Raw genomic sequence first — 17,573 nt, 5'->3', positions numbered from 1 at the left:
TACATGTTATCAGGATACAGCATTTCAATGAAATGTAAAGAGATAGACATCAGAATTAAAAGCAATCCCTTTCTGAAACCCATAATGTTTGCTGAAAAAAATGTTTCACTTTGACGCCTTCATGTGACTTTCCATAACTGATGTTGATTCAGAACGGTAGATTTGCAAATCCTCATGTTCATTAGTGGTTTAGGGTGTTGATGGGACACTGAGATAAATAAACCACTTCCCTCTTAGTTCATTATAAGTTCAATAACTTTGGTGTTATCACAGAAGAAACAATAATGAATCCTTCACTGTACAATCCACTTGTTTTGTTAATTGTCATCTTCCTAGCTCCAGTGTGTAAGTAGCAAAATACTGAATACTTAAATACTTCCCATTCATGAAAGCATTTATTTTTGTTATATTTAATTTATGATGCACATTATAAGCATGGTTTATGGTTCATGTTTATGGTACATTTTCTGTTTTCGCTACAATATTTATCTTCTATATATGCCAATAGATGTCTACTTCATTGTTTTTACTTGTAATTTTATTTCTTATTTGGAGAGGACAACTATATAAAATATGGTTACAAAATTTCATTGAGCAACATGTCAAGCAGCATCTATGGAGGGAAGGAAATTGTAGAAGTGTCGGCTTATTGTTTCTCCAGTCTGTGGCATCTGCTGTTTCTTGTGTCTCCTTGTACCACTATCAATTTTGCCTGTAAATCTACTTCGTAATATCTAATTTTTAACTAGGTACTATTATGTTAAGGATTAATGAGAAGCTGTTGAATTTAATTTTGCAGCTATATAGGACACTGTTCAGATCCCACTTGGAGTACTGTGCTCAATTCCAGTCGCCTCACTACAGGAAGAACGTGGAAAACATAGAGAGGGTGCAGAGGAGATTTACAAGGATGTTGCCTGGATTGGGGAGCATGCCCTATGAGAATGGGTTGAGTGAACTCGGCCTTTTCTCTTTGGAGCAACGAAGGATGAGAGGTGACCTGATAGAGGTGCACAAGATAATGAGAGGCATTGATCATGTAAATAGTCAGAGGCTTTTCCCCAGGGCTGAAATAGCTAGCACGACAGAGCATAGTTTTAAGGCGCTTGGAAGTAGGTTCAGAGGACATGTCGGGGTAAGTTTTTTTACGCAGAGAGTGGTCAGTGCGTGGAATTGGCTGCCGGCGGTGGTGGTTGAGGCAGAAATGATAGGGTCTTTCAAGAGACTCCTGGATGGCTACATGGAGCTTAGAAAAATAGAGGGCTATGGGTAAAGCCTATGTAGTTCTAAGGTAGGGACATGTTCGGCACAGCTTTGTGGGCCGAAGGGCCTATATTGTGCTGTAGGTTTTCTATGTTTCCATGGCTGTCTCATCAGCTCACTGCCATTATCGTTCCCCGGTTATTCCCACCTCCCCCCAGTCGCTGCCTCACTTCTCCTTTAAAAGAGCAATATCTTTCTTCATTGCTTGGCGTTTCCGGTAGTTGCCCATGGACAATCCCGCACCCCCTGTGCCGTACGGTTCCACGTATTCCTTGGTAACTTCGCTTCTACCAACATCTGTATATCTTTAGGGTGCATCTGGTGAACCTCTCCCTGAAATATCTCCACAATAATTCCCACACTTTGCGAAATATAAATGACGGTACCAGCTGAACAGCACTTACTTAAAACCGCAGAGTATGTACTCCGCAATCTGCCACTTTTGAGCACCTGAACTCATGACGTTTGCTGTATTCCTTTCCATCACACTCGCAAAACGTGTGGGCTGAAATGCAGCTCCCCGAACGAATGAGTTTCCACACCCCAACTCTGGCGTCGCGAACCGTCCATAACCACCCTACGCAACTGGTGGCTTCGTCTCACCAAATTAACATACAAAGTTTTGTTTCTTACATAAACAAACATGCACACGCACACACCACATTTATAGCTACCAGTTCAGCTCTGCGTGATTGTGATTTCTCTCGTTCCTGTGTACCACCGACCTGAACAGATCCAAGTGTAAGTGCTATTTTTTAAAATACTCACCGACATAGACCACTAAAATCGCTGGCCACATGTTGGGTTGGGAAGGTATCCCACTCCTGACACCAAATGTTGTTGCGTGAATGAAATCACTGAAGAAAATTACTGGTAGATACAAAGCTGCTTCCTTACTCGACAAAACAAGGTACAGCAGGCATCATACAGGGACACTTTTGGTCGAAAGGTCACCAGGCCCAACATGAGGCCAATATTTTACGTGCTCAACATCAAAGGACAACTTTATACAATATATGGACAATACTTTCTTTGAAACTATGCACAAACTTCACACCTTCCAATCGCGTGCTCACCACAGACATCTGATTTTAATGAATTTTTATCAACATTGTCTGGTCTGGGATTCATGACTTTTATGAACCCATTGTTCAGAGATGCACTCCAAATTAAATCCACAATTCATATTCAGATACGAACACTTGTAACCAAAGTCATTTGTTAAATGGAAATTGCTAATCCCCAAATTCCCTCGAGCACCATTTTTTAATAAGTTTTTTTATTGAATTTTCAAAATTGGTTACATGGAATAATAATATCTACCCTCCCCCCTTCCCCCCGATACATACCCCTACCTAAAAGAAAAGAAAGAAAAAGAAAAAAAAGAAAAAAAGACTGCCTGGATATTGGAAGGTCTCCACATGCTCCATGGGATTCGAAATAAATTTAATATATTTATTTGTTTCTTTCCCCAAAGGACCAACATCTTTATCATCGGAGCACCTATATACACAATCCTATCTTTTGTAAATAAGAACACCAAATATTGAAAAATGTATCATATTTATTTCTTATATTATAAGTAATTTTTTCAAGTGGAATACAGCTAAAAATTTCATTATTCCAACGATCTATACTTAAATACGAATCCGATTTCCAAGTAACTGCAATAGTCTTCTTGGCTACTGCCAATGCAATTTTTATAAGTTCTTTCTGGTATTTATCCAATTTAAGTTTCGGTTTTATCCCTTCAATGTCACCTAATAAAAATAATATAGGGTTATGTGGAAGTTGAGTTCCAATAACTTGTTCCAATAAAACTCTTAAATTTATCCAAAAAGGTTGAATTTTGGAACAGGACTAAGTAGAATGTTAAAAGGTACCAATTTCTTGATTATGTTTTCGATCATCGCACTTGAGAGCTTTACTTGGAGCTGGTGTACTTGTTCACTGCCTTTGTCCCTTCTGACACGGCATGGTTGGCCAGCTCCCCGGGCAGCAGCAGGTGCACGGCCGTCTGGATCTCCCGGGAAGTGATGGTCGAACGCTTGTTGTAATGTGAAAAAGACTAAGGAGCTGGTGGTAGACCTGAGGAGAGCTAAGGTACTGGTGACCCTTGTTTCCATCCAGGGGGTCAGTGTGGACATGGTGGAGGATTACAAATACCTGGGGATACGAATTGACAATAGACTGGACTGGTCAAAGAACACTGAGGCTGTCTACAAGAAGGGTCAGAGTCGTCTCTATTTCCTGAGGAGACTGAGGTCCTTTAACATCTGCCGGACGATGCTGAGGATGTTCTACGAGTCTGTGGTGGCCAGTGCTATCATGTTTACTGTTGTGTGCTGAGGCAGCAGGCTGAGGGTAGCAGACACCAACAGAATCAACAAACTCATCCGTAAGGCCAGTGATGTTGTGGGGATGGAACTGGACTCTCTGACGGTGGTGTCTGAAAAGAGGATGCTGTCTAAGTTGCGTTCCATCTTGGTCAATTTCTCCCATCCACTACATAATGTACTGGGTGGGCACAGGAGTACATTCAGCCAGAGACTCATTCCTCCGAGATGCAGCACAGAGTGTCATAGGAAGTCATTCCTGCCTGTGGCCATCAAAGTTTACAACTCCTCCCTTGGAGGGTCAGACACCCTGAGCCGATAGGCTGGTCCTGGACTTATTTCATAATTTACATACTACTATTTAACTATTTATGGTTCTATTACTATCTATCATTTATGGTGCAACTGTAATGAAAACCAATTTCCCCCGGGATCAATAAAGTATGACTATGACTATGACTATGACTATTACACCGAAAACATGATCAGATAAGTTTGAATTTAATCTATTTATTTTTTGCGGTGTAATGTATAATTGATGTAAAAAATTATATTGTACCAATCTGAGTCGAACATTTATTGTATTTGTCATACTGTCAAGACATAGTCTTGACCAATTTGGTTCATCAATATCAATATTCAAATCCATTTCCCATTTTTGTCTTGACTTATGGATTCCTTGTTTAAGTGTCTGTTTTTGAATCAGATTATACGTAAAAGAAATATATTTTTTAATTTTTCCTTTTTGATTTCAAGTTTCAATTTCATTAGGTTTCAGCAAAAACATTGTTTGACCCAGTTTATCTCTTAAATAGGCCCTTAATTGAAAGTAACAAAAGAAAGTGTTATTTGATATTTTATATTTATTTTTTAATTGTTCAAGTGACATCTATATACCTCCTTCTTAACAGTCTCCTATACATCTAATCCCTTTTTGGTACCAATTATATAAAAGTTGATTATCCATTGTAAAACGAATAAGTCTGTTTTGAATCAAAGGTCTCCTTGCTAATAAAGATTTCTTTATTTCATCATCAACATTTATCTTATTCCATAGATCAAATGTTTTAATATAGGAGATTCTTTCTTTTCCGATAGCCATTTAGATTCCTATTTATAAATAAAATCTTCGGGTGTATTTTCTCCTATCTTCTCTAATTCTATTCTAAACCATGCCAGTTTTCATTCGTCAAAAAAAGATGCAATAAATCTAAGTTGATTTGCTTTATAATAATTCTTAAAATTTGGAAGTTGTAACTCTCCTAAGTCAAATTTCCATGTCAATTTTTCCAACGATATTCTTGACATCTTACCTTTCCAAAGAAATTTCCTCACACGTTTATTTAACTCTTGAAAAAATTTCTGTGGCAGTTGTATTGGTAGTGTTTGAAATAAATACTCTAATCTAGGAAATATAGTCATTTTTACAGCATTGACTCTACCCACTAATGTTATTGGTAATATCATCCATTTGGCAAGATCTTCTTGAATTTTTTTCAATAGTGGTAAATAATTAAATTTATATAAATTCTTTATATCATTATCAACTCTTATACCTAAATATTTTATACCATTTATCGGCCATCTAAATTGGGTTGCTAAACGACATTGACAGTGGTCACCAAGCTTTTTAAGCCCAAGATCACCTACCTCGACCTTAGTGAAAGGCAAGATATACCTACTAAATTGTTTAGAGAAAGCATAGCTCAGATTGTACTTCCAATTGAGGCCTTTTATTTGGGCGAATCGTATTTGAATTACACAAAATACTGTTGTCAAACTTTCAAATTAATTCAAACAAGAAAACACTGTAACTAGCATATCAAACAGGCCATAGCTGTCTTTCTTTAAGAATATTACAATACTTCACACCTTTAATTCTAAGTTTCATTATTTAATTTTATTTCAACACGAAAAATAAATGAATAAAAATTGACTGTTGCACTCAGTGTGATGACTGGGGCTGAATACTTTCTGCTAGTTCCCTGAAATTTGGCTCATAACTACAGACAGCCAGACTGAGACCGTCTGTGAGGTGTAGGGTTGCCAACTGTCCCATATTTCCCCCGCTAAGGTAGGACGTTCCTATGAAACCTTTCGTGGCAAAATGCTTTACGCCAAAGAAGCAATTACCATTAATTTATATGGAAAAAAATTTTGAGCGTTCCCAGACCCAAAAAAAACCTACCAAATAACGCATAAAACCTAAAATAACAGTAACATATAGAAAAAGCAGAAATGATATGATAAATACACAGCCTGTATAAAGTAGAAATAATGAAAATTAAGCCAAAACCGATTTGTGGGGTAAAAAAAAATTGGCACATCACGTATGCGCACACAGGTGCCCGCGCAAGGCTTCATGGTCATGGTAGTCTTTCTCGGGCAAACACAAATGTCCCGGGATTTGACTGTTACTTTTGTCCGTTATTTGGGAGTGAGAAGGTTGGCAACCCTAGTGAGGTGTCTGTCAGTAAGTCAGCTCCTGTACTTACATTTAATAATTTTCATCTGTGAAAATGCAATTTCACATAGATAAGTTAATCTGAAGTAAGCACTGACTTCTATTGCTATAAAACCAATGTGCACACCGCGCATTGGTGGTGCCCCTTCAGTAGTAATTGCCACCAGTTTATGAATGGGGATGTCATTTTCACGGACATATTTTTTAAACTCATTGTAAATATCCTCACCTCTCGTTCTTTAATTGCAAAAGAGTGAGGAAGTCCTTCATTGTTGTAAAATCCTGGAAAGACATTCTGACAAATACAACATGCTGAGCTGTTCGCATTACATCCAGGGATTCATCGAAATGTAGTGAAAAAATATTCACAGAATGATAAATAGATCCACGTCCTCTGACAGTGATTCTACCTTCCTTGTCACTGTTGCAGGGCCAAGCGGTTGTGATGTCATTTTTGTTTTTAAAGTCATTAAAAACAGTCTCTGCGGTAATGGCCATTGCTTCCTTGAATAAATCGCCATCTGTAAAAGGCTTCTTGTGTTTAGCCAAAAGGTGGCTTACACAAAATGATGCTTCAATAGCAGCCTTATTTTGAGCAGTATGATTTGTGAAAAACGATTGCTGGGCCTTCAACCCTGATTTCAGCTCAACTTTCCAGGCACGAATTGCACTCTTTGGGGGGTAGGTGTCTTTATATTCCTGGTGGTTGGTCTTGCGGTGCTGCTCCAGATTCCCTCTTTTAGTCAGTGCCTGTGTTTGGTGGCACAACATACATACACACTTGTCTTTCACCAAGGTAAATAGAAATTCCTCTTCCTATTCTGGATGGAATTTGTATGTTTTCACCTTCTTTCATGGAGCCTCCGCTATGCTATCAGGATATCACGAGCAAGTGCCAATTGCATCGCCTCTGATCTGAGCTGACATTCACCTAATTAATTAGCTTGTTTGTTTCGGCTTTTTTGCTAAAGCTGTGCTGTGTGCATCCCGACTACCGCTGCACCCCTGCATGCTTCGCAGCCCGGAGGTAGGGGACACTGCCGTATATTGATGTTTGCGACAGTCTGTACTGTTACCTAATCTGATTGGTCACTTTGATGCAGCACAGGCTACGCTGAAAATGCGGTGCATGGAGGGAGAACTACACACATGCGCGCTGGGCAGAAAGAACGGAACTAAAACCCCGCAACCCGGAAACAATCTCTCTTTACAAACAGTTTTTTAGTGAAAATATTGCTATATTACCATTATCCTAATTAGTATTACGTACTTTTATAATGCTCACATTACCACAGTATTTGTGCATTTATTTTTGATTTTTCTTCGGAATTGACTGGGAAAGTCTCAAAGATCGACCAGTTGATCGCGATCGATGGGCTGGCGACCCCTAGACTATAGTCTCCTTTAGTAAGAGGTAAGATTTCACTTTTATCCCAATTTACTGTATACCCTGATACTTTCCCAAATTCTTCCAATCTAGAAGATAGTTTACATAACGAATGCAGTGGGTTTGTTAAATAAATCAAAACATCATCAGCAAATAAATTAATCTTATATTCCTCCTGATTAACTCTAAAACCCTTCATATTTGAATCAATTCTAATTAATTCTGCTGATGATTCTATCACCAATACAAATAAAGCAGGTGATAATGGACAACCTTGTCTAGTTGACCTTTTTAACTGGAATAGTGTTGAAATTTGACTATTTGTCACTACTTTAGCATTAGGATTAGTGTTTAAGGTTTTAATCCAGTTTATAAAAGGTACTCCTAACCAATATTTTTCTAATACTTTAAATAAAAAATCCCATTCCAATCTATCAAATGCTTTTTCTGCATCCAAAGCTACTACTATACTCATTTCCTCCCTCTTTTGTGCCAAATGAATTATACTAAGTAGCCGAGTTACATTATCTGCCGATTGTCTACTTTTAATAAATCCTGTTTGATCCATATGTATTAATTTTGGTAAATATTTAGATAATCTACTAGATAACGTTTTTGCTATTATTTTACAATCCGTGTTCAACAAAGAAATAGGCCTATATGATGCTGGTTTTAAAGGATCTCTATCTTTTTTTTGGCTATTACAATCGCTGTCGAGAAAGATTCTGGAAGTTTATGTGTTTTTTCCGCTTGACGTATTAACTCCATAAAAGGAGAAATTAATAAATCTTCAAACTTTTTATAAAATTCAGGTGGAAAACCATCCTTTCCTGGAGATTTATTACTTTGAAGTGATCCTAAAGCTTCTTCAACCTCTTTTAATGTAAAAGGCATATCTAATCCCTTCTGTTCTTCCGAATTCAATTTTGGAAGAGTTATTTGCGATAAAAATCTTTCTATCTCATTAACATCGTTTTGTGATTCGGATTGATATAATTCAGAGTGGAAACTTTTAAAGGTTTCATTAATTTCTAAAGGTTTATAAGTAATTTTATTTGCACTTGTTCTAATTGCATTTATCGTTTTGGAAGCCTGTTCTGTTTTCAACTGCCAAGCAAGAATTTTGATCTCTCACCTAACTCATAATACCTTTGCTTAGTTCTCATGATTGCTTTTTACCGTTCAATATGTCTGAAGTGTATTATATTGTAGCTTCATATTGACAAGTTGTCTTCATTTTTCTTCTATCTTATGTCTTTGAGATTCTTTTTCTAATTTTGTAATCTCTTTTTCCAATTGGTCTAGTTCTACCATATATTCCTTCTTAATTTTAGAGGTATAACTTATTATCTGACCCCTCAAATATGCTTTCATCGCATCCCATAATAAAAATTTATCGTCAACTGAATGAGAGTTTGTATCCAAAAATTTGGATCTGTTTTTTCATAAAATCACAAAAATCTTGATGTTTTAATAATATTGAATTAAATCTCCATCTATAAGTCGCTTCTTCCTTATCCGTCATTATTATTGTGATTAATAAAGGAGAGTGATCTGACAATATTCTCGCTTTATATTCCATATTTTTCACTCTCTTGAATATTCATTTATAATAGAAAAAAATCTATCCTTGAGTAAGTTTTATGTCTATTAGAATAGAATGAATAGTCTCTTTCTTTGGGGTTAATTCTTCTCCATATATCAATCAAATTTAGATCTTTCATCAATGATAAGGTTAGTTTTACTACTTTCGATTTTGTAACAGCTTTGGTTGATCTATCCAAGACTGGATCTAGACAAAAGTTAAAGTCTCCACCTATTAATGTTTTATCATGTGCATCAGCCAAATTCAAAAAGGCTTCTTGTATAAATTTTGCATCATTTTCATTTGGTGCATAAATATTCACGACGGTCCATAATTCAGAAAAGAGTTGGCAGTGTATAATCACGTATCTCCCCGCAGAATCAGTTATTACATTTTGTATTCTAATTGGTACTGTTTTGTTGATCAAAATTGCTACTCCCCTCGCTTTTGAATTAAATGAAGCTGCAATAACACTTCCCACCCAGTCTCTCTTTAATTTCTGATGTTCAGTTTCTTTTAAGTGTGTTTCCTGCAAGAAGGCTATATCTACCTACATTTTCTTAATGTGTGTTAAAATTCTTTTTCTTTTCACCGGTCTGTTAAGCCAATTAACATTAAAACTCAAAAAATTCAGTAAATTAGTCACTATTCTTAACAAAATTACTCCAATCTAAAACATTACTTAACATCTCAACTCTCATAGTTTCTTGGGGAATCTCTTTAAACTTCACCATGTTGCTATGTGTTTCCCCCCCAATCATCCCGGCAAAAAGAAAGAAATAAAAGATAGATAAAATATAAAAAGAAAAGTAACAAAATACCCCCTACTAATGTTGTGAGTGAAAAAAACCACATTGCCCCCCTCCATTTTGTGGGTCATGGCTGTCGCCACGATTGCACACGTGAATCCCGTAGCGATTAGTCAATATTTCTTCCAGCTCCCTGTAACAAAAAAAATTATATATAAAAAAAACTATAATGTCACTATTCCCAACTAATATTCCTCAAACATTTTTCCCCTCTATCATATAATTAATAATATATCTATATATTCTTCCGCCTTTAAAAATCCACCAAGTCTATTGCCTGTCCCAGTCTTCATCTTTAATCCATCTCGCTCCCCTATATTTCTTCTTGTGTCTGGTGAATATTCAAAGATTCTCGCACAAACTCCTCCGCCTTCCGGCACTTATTAAAAAATCTTTTTTCTCCGCCAACCAAAAATTCTTTAACGTTGCAGGATAGCGCAGTATAAATTGATAACCATGATCCCATAGGACTTTTTTCACTGGGTTGAATTTCTTCCTTCTCTTCAAAAGTTCATAACTTATGCCAGGGTAGAGAAAAATTTTGTTCCCTTCTATCATCAATGACCTTTTTCTATTCTTGGCAGCTTGGGCAGCCGCCTGTAGAATCCTTTCTTTATCTTGAAATCTTAAACATTTTATTAAAATTGATCACGGATTTTGGTCATGTTGTGGTTTTGATCTTAGAGCTCTATGTGCCTGTTCAATTTCAATTGACCCATCTCCCTCTTCCATTTGCAAATTTTCCGGGCTCCATCTTTGAAAAAATTCTATTAGATTATCTCTCTCTATACCTTCTTTCAGACCAACAATCTTAATATTATTTTGCTTACTAAAATTTTCCAGCACATCCACTTTTTCCCACAACTGATCTTTTTCCATTGTCAAGGCAAGAATATCATTTTCTGTTTCTTCCACTCTATCCTTGGTATCCTCCATTGTTCCTTCCAACTTTTTAACTTTCTTATCCGTTTTCTCCTGTCTTTTCATAGCCTTATCAAACATAATCTTCATGTTTTTAACCTCTATTTTTATTCCTTTTAATTCAAGCATTATTTGCACTAAAGACTCCCTCATATCTCCATGATATCCTTTACTTTTAATCTCTTCTTGTTCTTCTTCCTCCTTTTCTTCATCTGTATTCTCTGGGGAGTCCGATTCTGACCCAGATCACTCTCACTTTCAGTGGCAGTCAGTTCCTGTAGTTCGACTTGTACCGATTTGCGCATGCCCACTTCTTTACGCATGTGCAATTTCCGCTTCTTCTTCCCAGGGACAGCTGTCGCCACCATTGCCCCCTGTTCTTCAACACCAGAGATAAAATGTGTCTGCTCGGAAGGAGATCCAACCTGAGCCCAAGGTTCTATCGCAGTAGTAGGCCCTTTTTTCTTCCCATCTCGCGGTGTCATCAAAACGGTAGTCGTCTTCTGTTTCTGTTTACGAGGCATCTCCTAAAATAATCTTGAATAGTTTATAAGTAGTTTCAAAAAAGAATTTATTAACATTTCTTTATTTAAATCATACTTTGCTGATTTTTTACAGGAGAGCTGGATTTCCATGTCTCAATCCTATGTCATCATGAGATGTCTGCCCCCCCCCCCCCCCGAAAACCTTTGACACATCTATTCCCGGGATGTGGTTTTGGGTTTCTCTCCCTCTACTATTGATGTTACCCTCTCTCGAATCTCTTCTATTTCCTGTACATCTACGCTCACCCCACCTTCCCTCTGCCGTAATAGTGATAGAGTCCCTCTTGTCCTTTCCTGCTAGCCCATCAGCCTCTGCATCCAACACATTATCCTCCGCAATGTACACCACATGTAAAGGAAACCAACCACTAATCATATCTTTACATCCCCCCAACTCCCGCTTTCTTCAGCGATCGGTCCAGTGCCATATTGGGCTGAATCCATTACTCTCTGTACATTCTTACACTCTTGTACATTCGAATGGCTGTGCAAAGCATGATACAACTACTCCAGGGTTATCCCTGTCAAGGTTAATTAGGGATGGCTAATAATTGCTGGCACTATCAGTGATGTTCACAACCTGTGTGAATAAATATGCATGTTAAATAAAATTTCAGTATCTTCTATATATTGCAGATCCCGGAGCTAAAATTATTGGAGGTCATGAAGTTAAACCGCATTCAAGACCTTATATGGTATCTCTCCAACGACGTAACGGGAGCTGTATGTATGCTCCCTATTGCGGAGGTGCTTTGATCACACCGAAATGGGTACGAACTGCAGCACACTGTGAAGAGTAAGCTATGTGGTGTATGAATAAAAAAATTTTGTGATTAACATACAAGTGCTTAGCTCCCAGTCCTAGCTTTCATAAAATAATTACGTTTACACTGTTGTCACATTGTCACTAATATGTGTATCACTGTATAACTGGCATTTATTTTTATCAGCACGTTTCAGTTTCAATGGTCAGATATACACTCAGTGGCCACATTATTAGGTACCTCCTGTAGCTAAAAAAAGTGGCCACTGAGTGTATGTTCATGATCTTCTCCTGCATAGCCCATCCACTTCAACGTTTGACATACTGTGAGTTCAGAGATGTTCTTCTGAACACCACTGTTGTAACGCGTGGTTATTTGAGTTACTGTCGACTTCCTGTCTGCTTGAACCAGTCTGGCCATTCTCATCTTCCCTCTCTCATCAACAAAGCGTTTTTGCCGAAAGAAGTTCTACTCACTGGATGGTCTTTCTTGTTTACCACACTTTTCACTGTAAAAGCTAGAGAATGTTATGTCCGAAAATCCCAGGAGGCCAGCAGATAATCAAACCATCTCACCTGGCACCAACAACCATTCGACGGTCAAATTCACTTAGTTCACATTTCTTACCCATTCTGATACTTAGTCTGAATAACTACTGAATCTCTTGACCATGTCTGCATGCTTTTATGGACTCAGTTGCTGCCACATGATTGGCTGATTGGATATTTGCATTGATGGCAGGTGTACAGGTGTACCTAATAAAGAAGTAACTGAATGTATGATACCAGTTCCACAACTAGATTTTAGCACTCTAAGTAAGTGTAGGAGTAATTTACAATCAGCTTGTCTGATGAACACTTTCAAACAATTTCAATCAGGAGTATAGTCTTGGCCCTCGCTTGGACACCGATTGGCTTTTGGAATTTGCACATTAAGTACCAAATATAATGTTGCTGAATTGTATATTTCCATAAAATTTACTATTTGATTGTTGCCTTCTTCATGAATTTCTGTAAACTATTTTTTAAGCAAAGTGTGATTAATTATCTTTATTTTTGTTTGGTAACAGAACAATTGCATCAGGCCAGTTTCCTCGAGCAGTTCTTGGAGGACATTCTCTTTCACAGAATCAGAAAAGTAAGCAAAGACTGCGCATCATCAAACAGATTCCCTTTCCAAAATACAACAATGGGACTTGGAAAAATGATATCATGCTGCTGCAAGTATGAATTTTTTCTCATTCTTACGCAGTGTTTAAGATCTTTAATTTGCTTATTAGCAATGTTTACTTTACTGAACAATAACTGTTGAATGGCTTTTGTGACTTGGATGAGAATTATTGATTGTGGAGAACATTAGTATTGGCAATGATCCCTCCCATCCGTCCAACATTCTCCTTGATTCCCTTCCATCAGGCAGGAGGTTCTGTAGAAATAGGACAAGAACTGTTAGGATGTGAAACAGCTTCTTCCCCTGGGCTGTAACATGACCGAACTCCCTGCCACCACCCAGGTCTCATCAGTTATGAAACATCAGTAACACGTACTGTTTACTTTTTAACTATGCAACTTATTATTTGTTAATTTAATTGTGGTAATATTACTTCATGTGTTATGTGTATGAGGTACAGTATATGTACTGTGTTGTGACTTTGGTCAGGAGGAAGGTTGTTTCGCTTGGCTGAGTACATGTGTACGATTGAATGACAATAAATTGAACTTGAACTTGAGCTGTCTAAGCCTGGGCAATGTCACAGTTAACCTTGTCCTTGATATAGAAAGGGTTAGTAAGTTAATTGGTCACACGGGTATAATTGGGTGGCTGGGCTCATTGGGCCGGAAGAGCCTGTTACTGTGTTGTATCTATTAAATATAACACTATTAAATATAAACTTGAATTACAAGTGTGACAGATGCTAAGTTTAACTTATTGGAGTTTAGTTATTAAGAAAGAAAGAGAGATAGTGAAGAACCTTCACAGTAGGATTAGTGCTTTATGACCATCACCAACACCACAATTTTCATGACAAATTATCGATTCCATCATATGAAATGTAATTGATATTTAATTTTATTGGTCACTTTTAATTGAGTCTCTGTGCCTTTGATCATCTGAAAAAAAAAGCAGATTATCTGCAAAGTACAGAATTCTGGAAAACAAAATACTTAAACAGGTAAACTAACAAATCTTTTCAGGTGTAAAGATATCATTCAAGATATTCTTCCTTATAGGAGCACAAATACGTGAATTAAATGTTTTTGTGTCAACAGCTCGAGACTAATGCAAAAATCAACCAATATGTGAAGGTACTCAACCTACCCAAAGGAGGAATCACTGACATGAAATCTGGAACAACGTGCACTGTGGCAGGATGGAGAAAAACAAAAACAAGCCGTTATTCTGACACACTTCAAGAGGTGGAGGTCGAGGTAATTCGTTGCAGAAAATGCAACAGCAAGAATTATTACAATCATAGACCTGAAATAACCCAGGACATGATCTGTGCTGGTGACAGAAAAGGCAGAGCAGATTCATGTGAGGTGAGTATGCAGTCACGCCGTGTTATCAGTAACATTTCTGTAAAGCTACTGGATGAAATATAAAAACCCCAGTGATTCACTGGTGCGTTCTATAGATTGAAACTTACCAGCCTTCCTCAGTGTTATTGTGATTGGCTCTTACCTGCTTTCTGAAGGGCTACTCAGTTGAATTAAAAAATTCTTCAGAATGAGGTGCAGCATTACCTTATGGAAGCTAAGGGATACTAGATTAGGCCATAAATGCAACATTTACAGGCAATGTCCACATCCCAAGGTGAATTAAAAAAATAACTACCAGATAAGTAAATGTGTATTAGTTGATTATAGAGGAACGATTTTCTTGCATTTTCTAGAATCTCATTCTAGGCCCTAAATTTTGGTGACAACATAACTCACTATGATTTCTCACTATGATAACTCACTATGACTTTGTCTACTGTCAGTGTAATGATGAAATGGGCAGTTGCAAGATAACAGAGTCATTCCAGAGAAATGGAACGTATTGACATGTGTAAAATGTAAAGACAATTTATTCTAAATTGTGTCAATTTGAAGATAAGGATCATGCTCCATCTAGTGCTCTGTCTGATCCTAACATCCAGTTGGGGACAGAGTGGGTCAGTCTGGCTGACACTCTGTACCCATGAGGTGCCCTGTGAGGTGGGCCAGGCTCGGGACGCCGAGCAGAATCAGGAATTGGATCCTGAGGATTTGCCTCCATGAATATCCTGACAGCCTTCAACAGCTCACAGTGAAAAATATCAGAGATGATTAAAAACTACACAAGCATATTTAAAGAAAATTGTTTAAAGATAACTGATCATAATACAAAATGATTACAACAGAAAAGAAAAGGAAATTTAATAGACCATTTCCCGTTATTTGGTTATTTCACAGACCAGTGACTCCATTCAGTGAAGGAAGTTACTGTTCTTGTGTCAACTAGTTTTGCTTAAAAGCAGGGGGGTCAGATACAAAGTGAATCTGGCCAGATGCACGAGCTGGGTTCAGTGGAGAGTCGAGTGGCAGAGTGGAGGGACAGCTACACCAGCATTTGACATCTGTTTCATTCTGAACTTCCCAGGGGCGTATCTATGGAAAATAGAGCCTATGGCAAGCACTGAAATTGGGCCGTCGTCCAAACATCTGACACCCATCTTTTAGATAAATTTACCATAATATCAGCTCAAAAATACAAGTCAAGCTCGTTAATCTTTTAATTAACAAATTATGGCACTACATGAAAATTATAACTGCACCTTCCTTGCTTTCACTGATGCAAATTGGTCTATGATGTGATCAAAGTCAGTTTTTTTAGTTTCTTCTCTTTCTACACTCAGCAGAGCAAGATCACAGAGTCTGCCTTGACCCATGGAGGCTCTCAAATACAAAAGTATTAGTTTTAACTTGCTGAATGATCTCTCACAGCTGGCGATGTAAACTGCAATGGTTAGCATTATCTGAATAGCAATGCGAAGATTGGGGAAGACGCTCTCATCTCCATACTGAACAATAAATTCAAGAAGCTCTTCAGATCTTAATATTTTTATGTTGACCCGCCTTGATAGCAACATTCTGCAATCCAAAATTTCTTCATCTAGCTGCTGTCCATCAACATCAGAGCTGTACAATTTGCCTAAATTTTTACACTTCTTTAGGTTGTTGCTGTCGGCGCCATAACACAGTCCCTCCCTCGACATCAAGAAGGGACCCAAACTTAGTGTCAGTGTCGTGCAAACGAGCGAACCTTTCATCCACTTCTCTGTGAAGACGGTCGAGTGTTCCCCTCATGACTCTTTCCATTTCCTGCTTAGCTGTTAACCCAGCCTCTCTCGAGTTCTCATCAGCCATTCATTTCTTTTGTCTCTGACGTCTTTCAGCTCCAATTTCCTTCTTCTTTGTGAAGAAACATTTCATGGTCTTCTGACACAATGCTCTGAAATCAGGCCATCCTAGTGCTTCTCACCCATGATAATCAAAGACAGATCATACATCTGAAGAAAATTCTTTTTTCACTATCCGAGGATGGCTTGTCTGACTTTAATAGAAACTGCTCAGTGGCGCCCCCTTCAGGTGGCGCTGAGGGCACATGCAAAACCTGCCATACCTTAGATACGCCACTGGAACTTCAGCATTCCACCAGAATTTGAAGTCAAACTGAAGTACAGATTGTAGATGGCTGACGGTTTTCTACACAATAGCTAATTTAGGAATAAACTCAATCCAGGCCATCGGAAACATTCCACGAAAAGACTCTTCGTGAGTCCAGTTACCTACATTTATTCTAAAGTAAACTCATACCTCCTCGGTACAGCTGGGCATGGATAATGAATTGTGATGTGATGTCAAACTGACAGTCTGCAGTCTGTCACTTTAGCTAATTCTGCTCAATTGTCACCTTCATCTTTTTCTCTCTCTTCCAGGGTGATTCAGGTGGCCCTTTGATTTGTGACAGAAAGTATACTGGGATTGTGTCCTTTGGCGGAAAAGACTGTACAGATTCCCAAAAGCCTGGGGTGTACACTTTACTAACAAAGAAATACATTGATTGGATTCGGTCTATAATTGGTTTACTGCTGAGGAATGCTGAAGAGCTGTACTGAGTAATCACAATCCTGCTTCACTCTACTTTACTTACACTGATGCCAGTTAATTGGCCTAGAGGGCTGGCTTGCTTCTATCCTTACCTTTTCTGCATTGCATTATGTTTTACTGCAAAGTGCAATAATAAAACTATAATTCTCAAATTCCTTGCCTTGTGAAATTCCTGTCCTCTGATGTAAGTTATGAAAGTGAACTGAACCACATGTAGGTGACATTTTACACTAGCAGCAGTGACTTGCTTTGCACCATTGATAACCTTAGAGGTGTAGATAGTGGAGAAAATTAGATTCTGAGATAATTAGAATTGGCATTAAAATATCATCGGTTGATTGTGGAGGAGCTTTATAGAGGTTGT

The 17,573-nt window shown here is 37.9% G+C and overlaps 1 protein-coding gene across 1 annotated transcript; it reads left to right on the top strand.

The window, feature by feature from the left end:
* The first annotated feature begins 284 nt into the window (after positions 1–284).
* On the top strand, positions 285–17,217 carry LOC140194574 (granzyme K-like). The gene is made up of 5 exons (XM_072251794.1): positions 285–345; positions 11,947–12,106; positions 13,144–13,297; positions 14,345–14,614; positions 17,038–17,217. Exons 1-5 carry the CDS (start codon positions 285–287, stop codon positions 17,215–17,217), a joined length of 825 nt encoding a protein of 274 aa, XP_072107895.1.
* Positions 17,218–17,573: the final 356 nt, after the last annotated feature.

Source organism: Mobula birostris, chromosome 3 (genome assembly GCF_030028105.1).
Source record: "Mobula birostris isolate sMobBir1 chromosome 3, sMobBir1.hap1, whole genome shotgun sequence".
NCBI classification, from domain to species: domain Eukaryota; kingdom Metazoa; phylum Chordata; class Chondrichthyes; order Myliobatiformes; family Myliobatidae; genus Mobula; species Mobula birostris.
The sequence above is the reverse complement of the archived record's forward strand: the minus strand, read 5'-3'. Positions and strand labels throughout refer to the sequence as shown.

Excerpts from the sequence above, each read along its gene's own strand:
- LOC140194574 (XM_072251794.1), top strand. The coding sequence starts at position 285 with ATGAATCCTTCACTGTACAATCCACTTGTTTTGTTAATTGTCATCTTC. Across the intron at positions 12,107-13,143 it reads ACTGCAGCACACTGTGAAGA|AACAATTGCATCAGGCCAGT; the intron begins GTAAGCTATGTG and ends GTTTGGTAACAG. Across the intron at positions 14,615-17,037 it reads GCAGAGCAGATTCATGTGAG|GGTGATTCAGGTGGCCCTTT; the intron begins GTGAGTATGCAG and ends TCTCTCTTCCAG.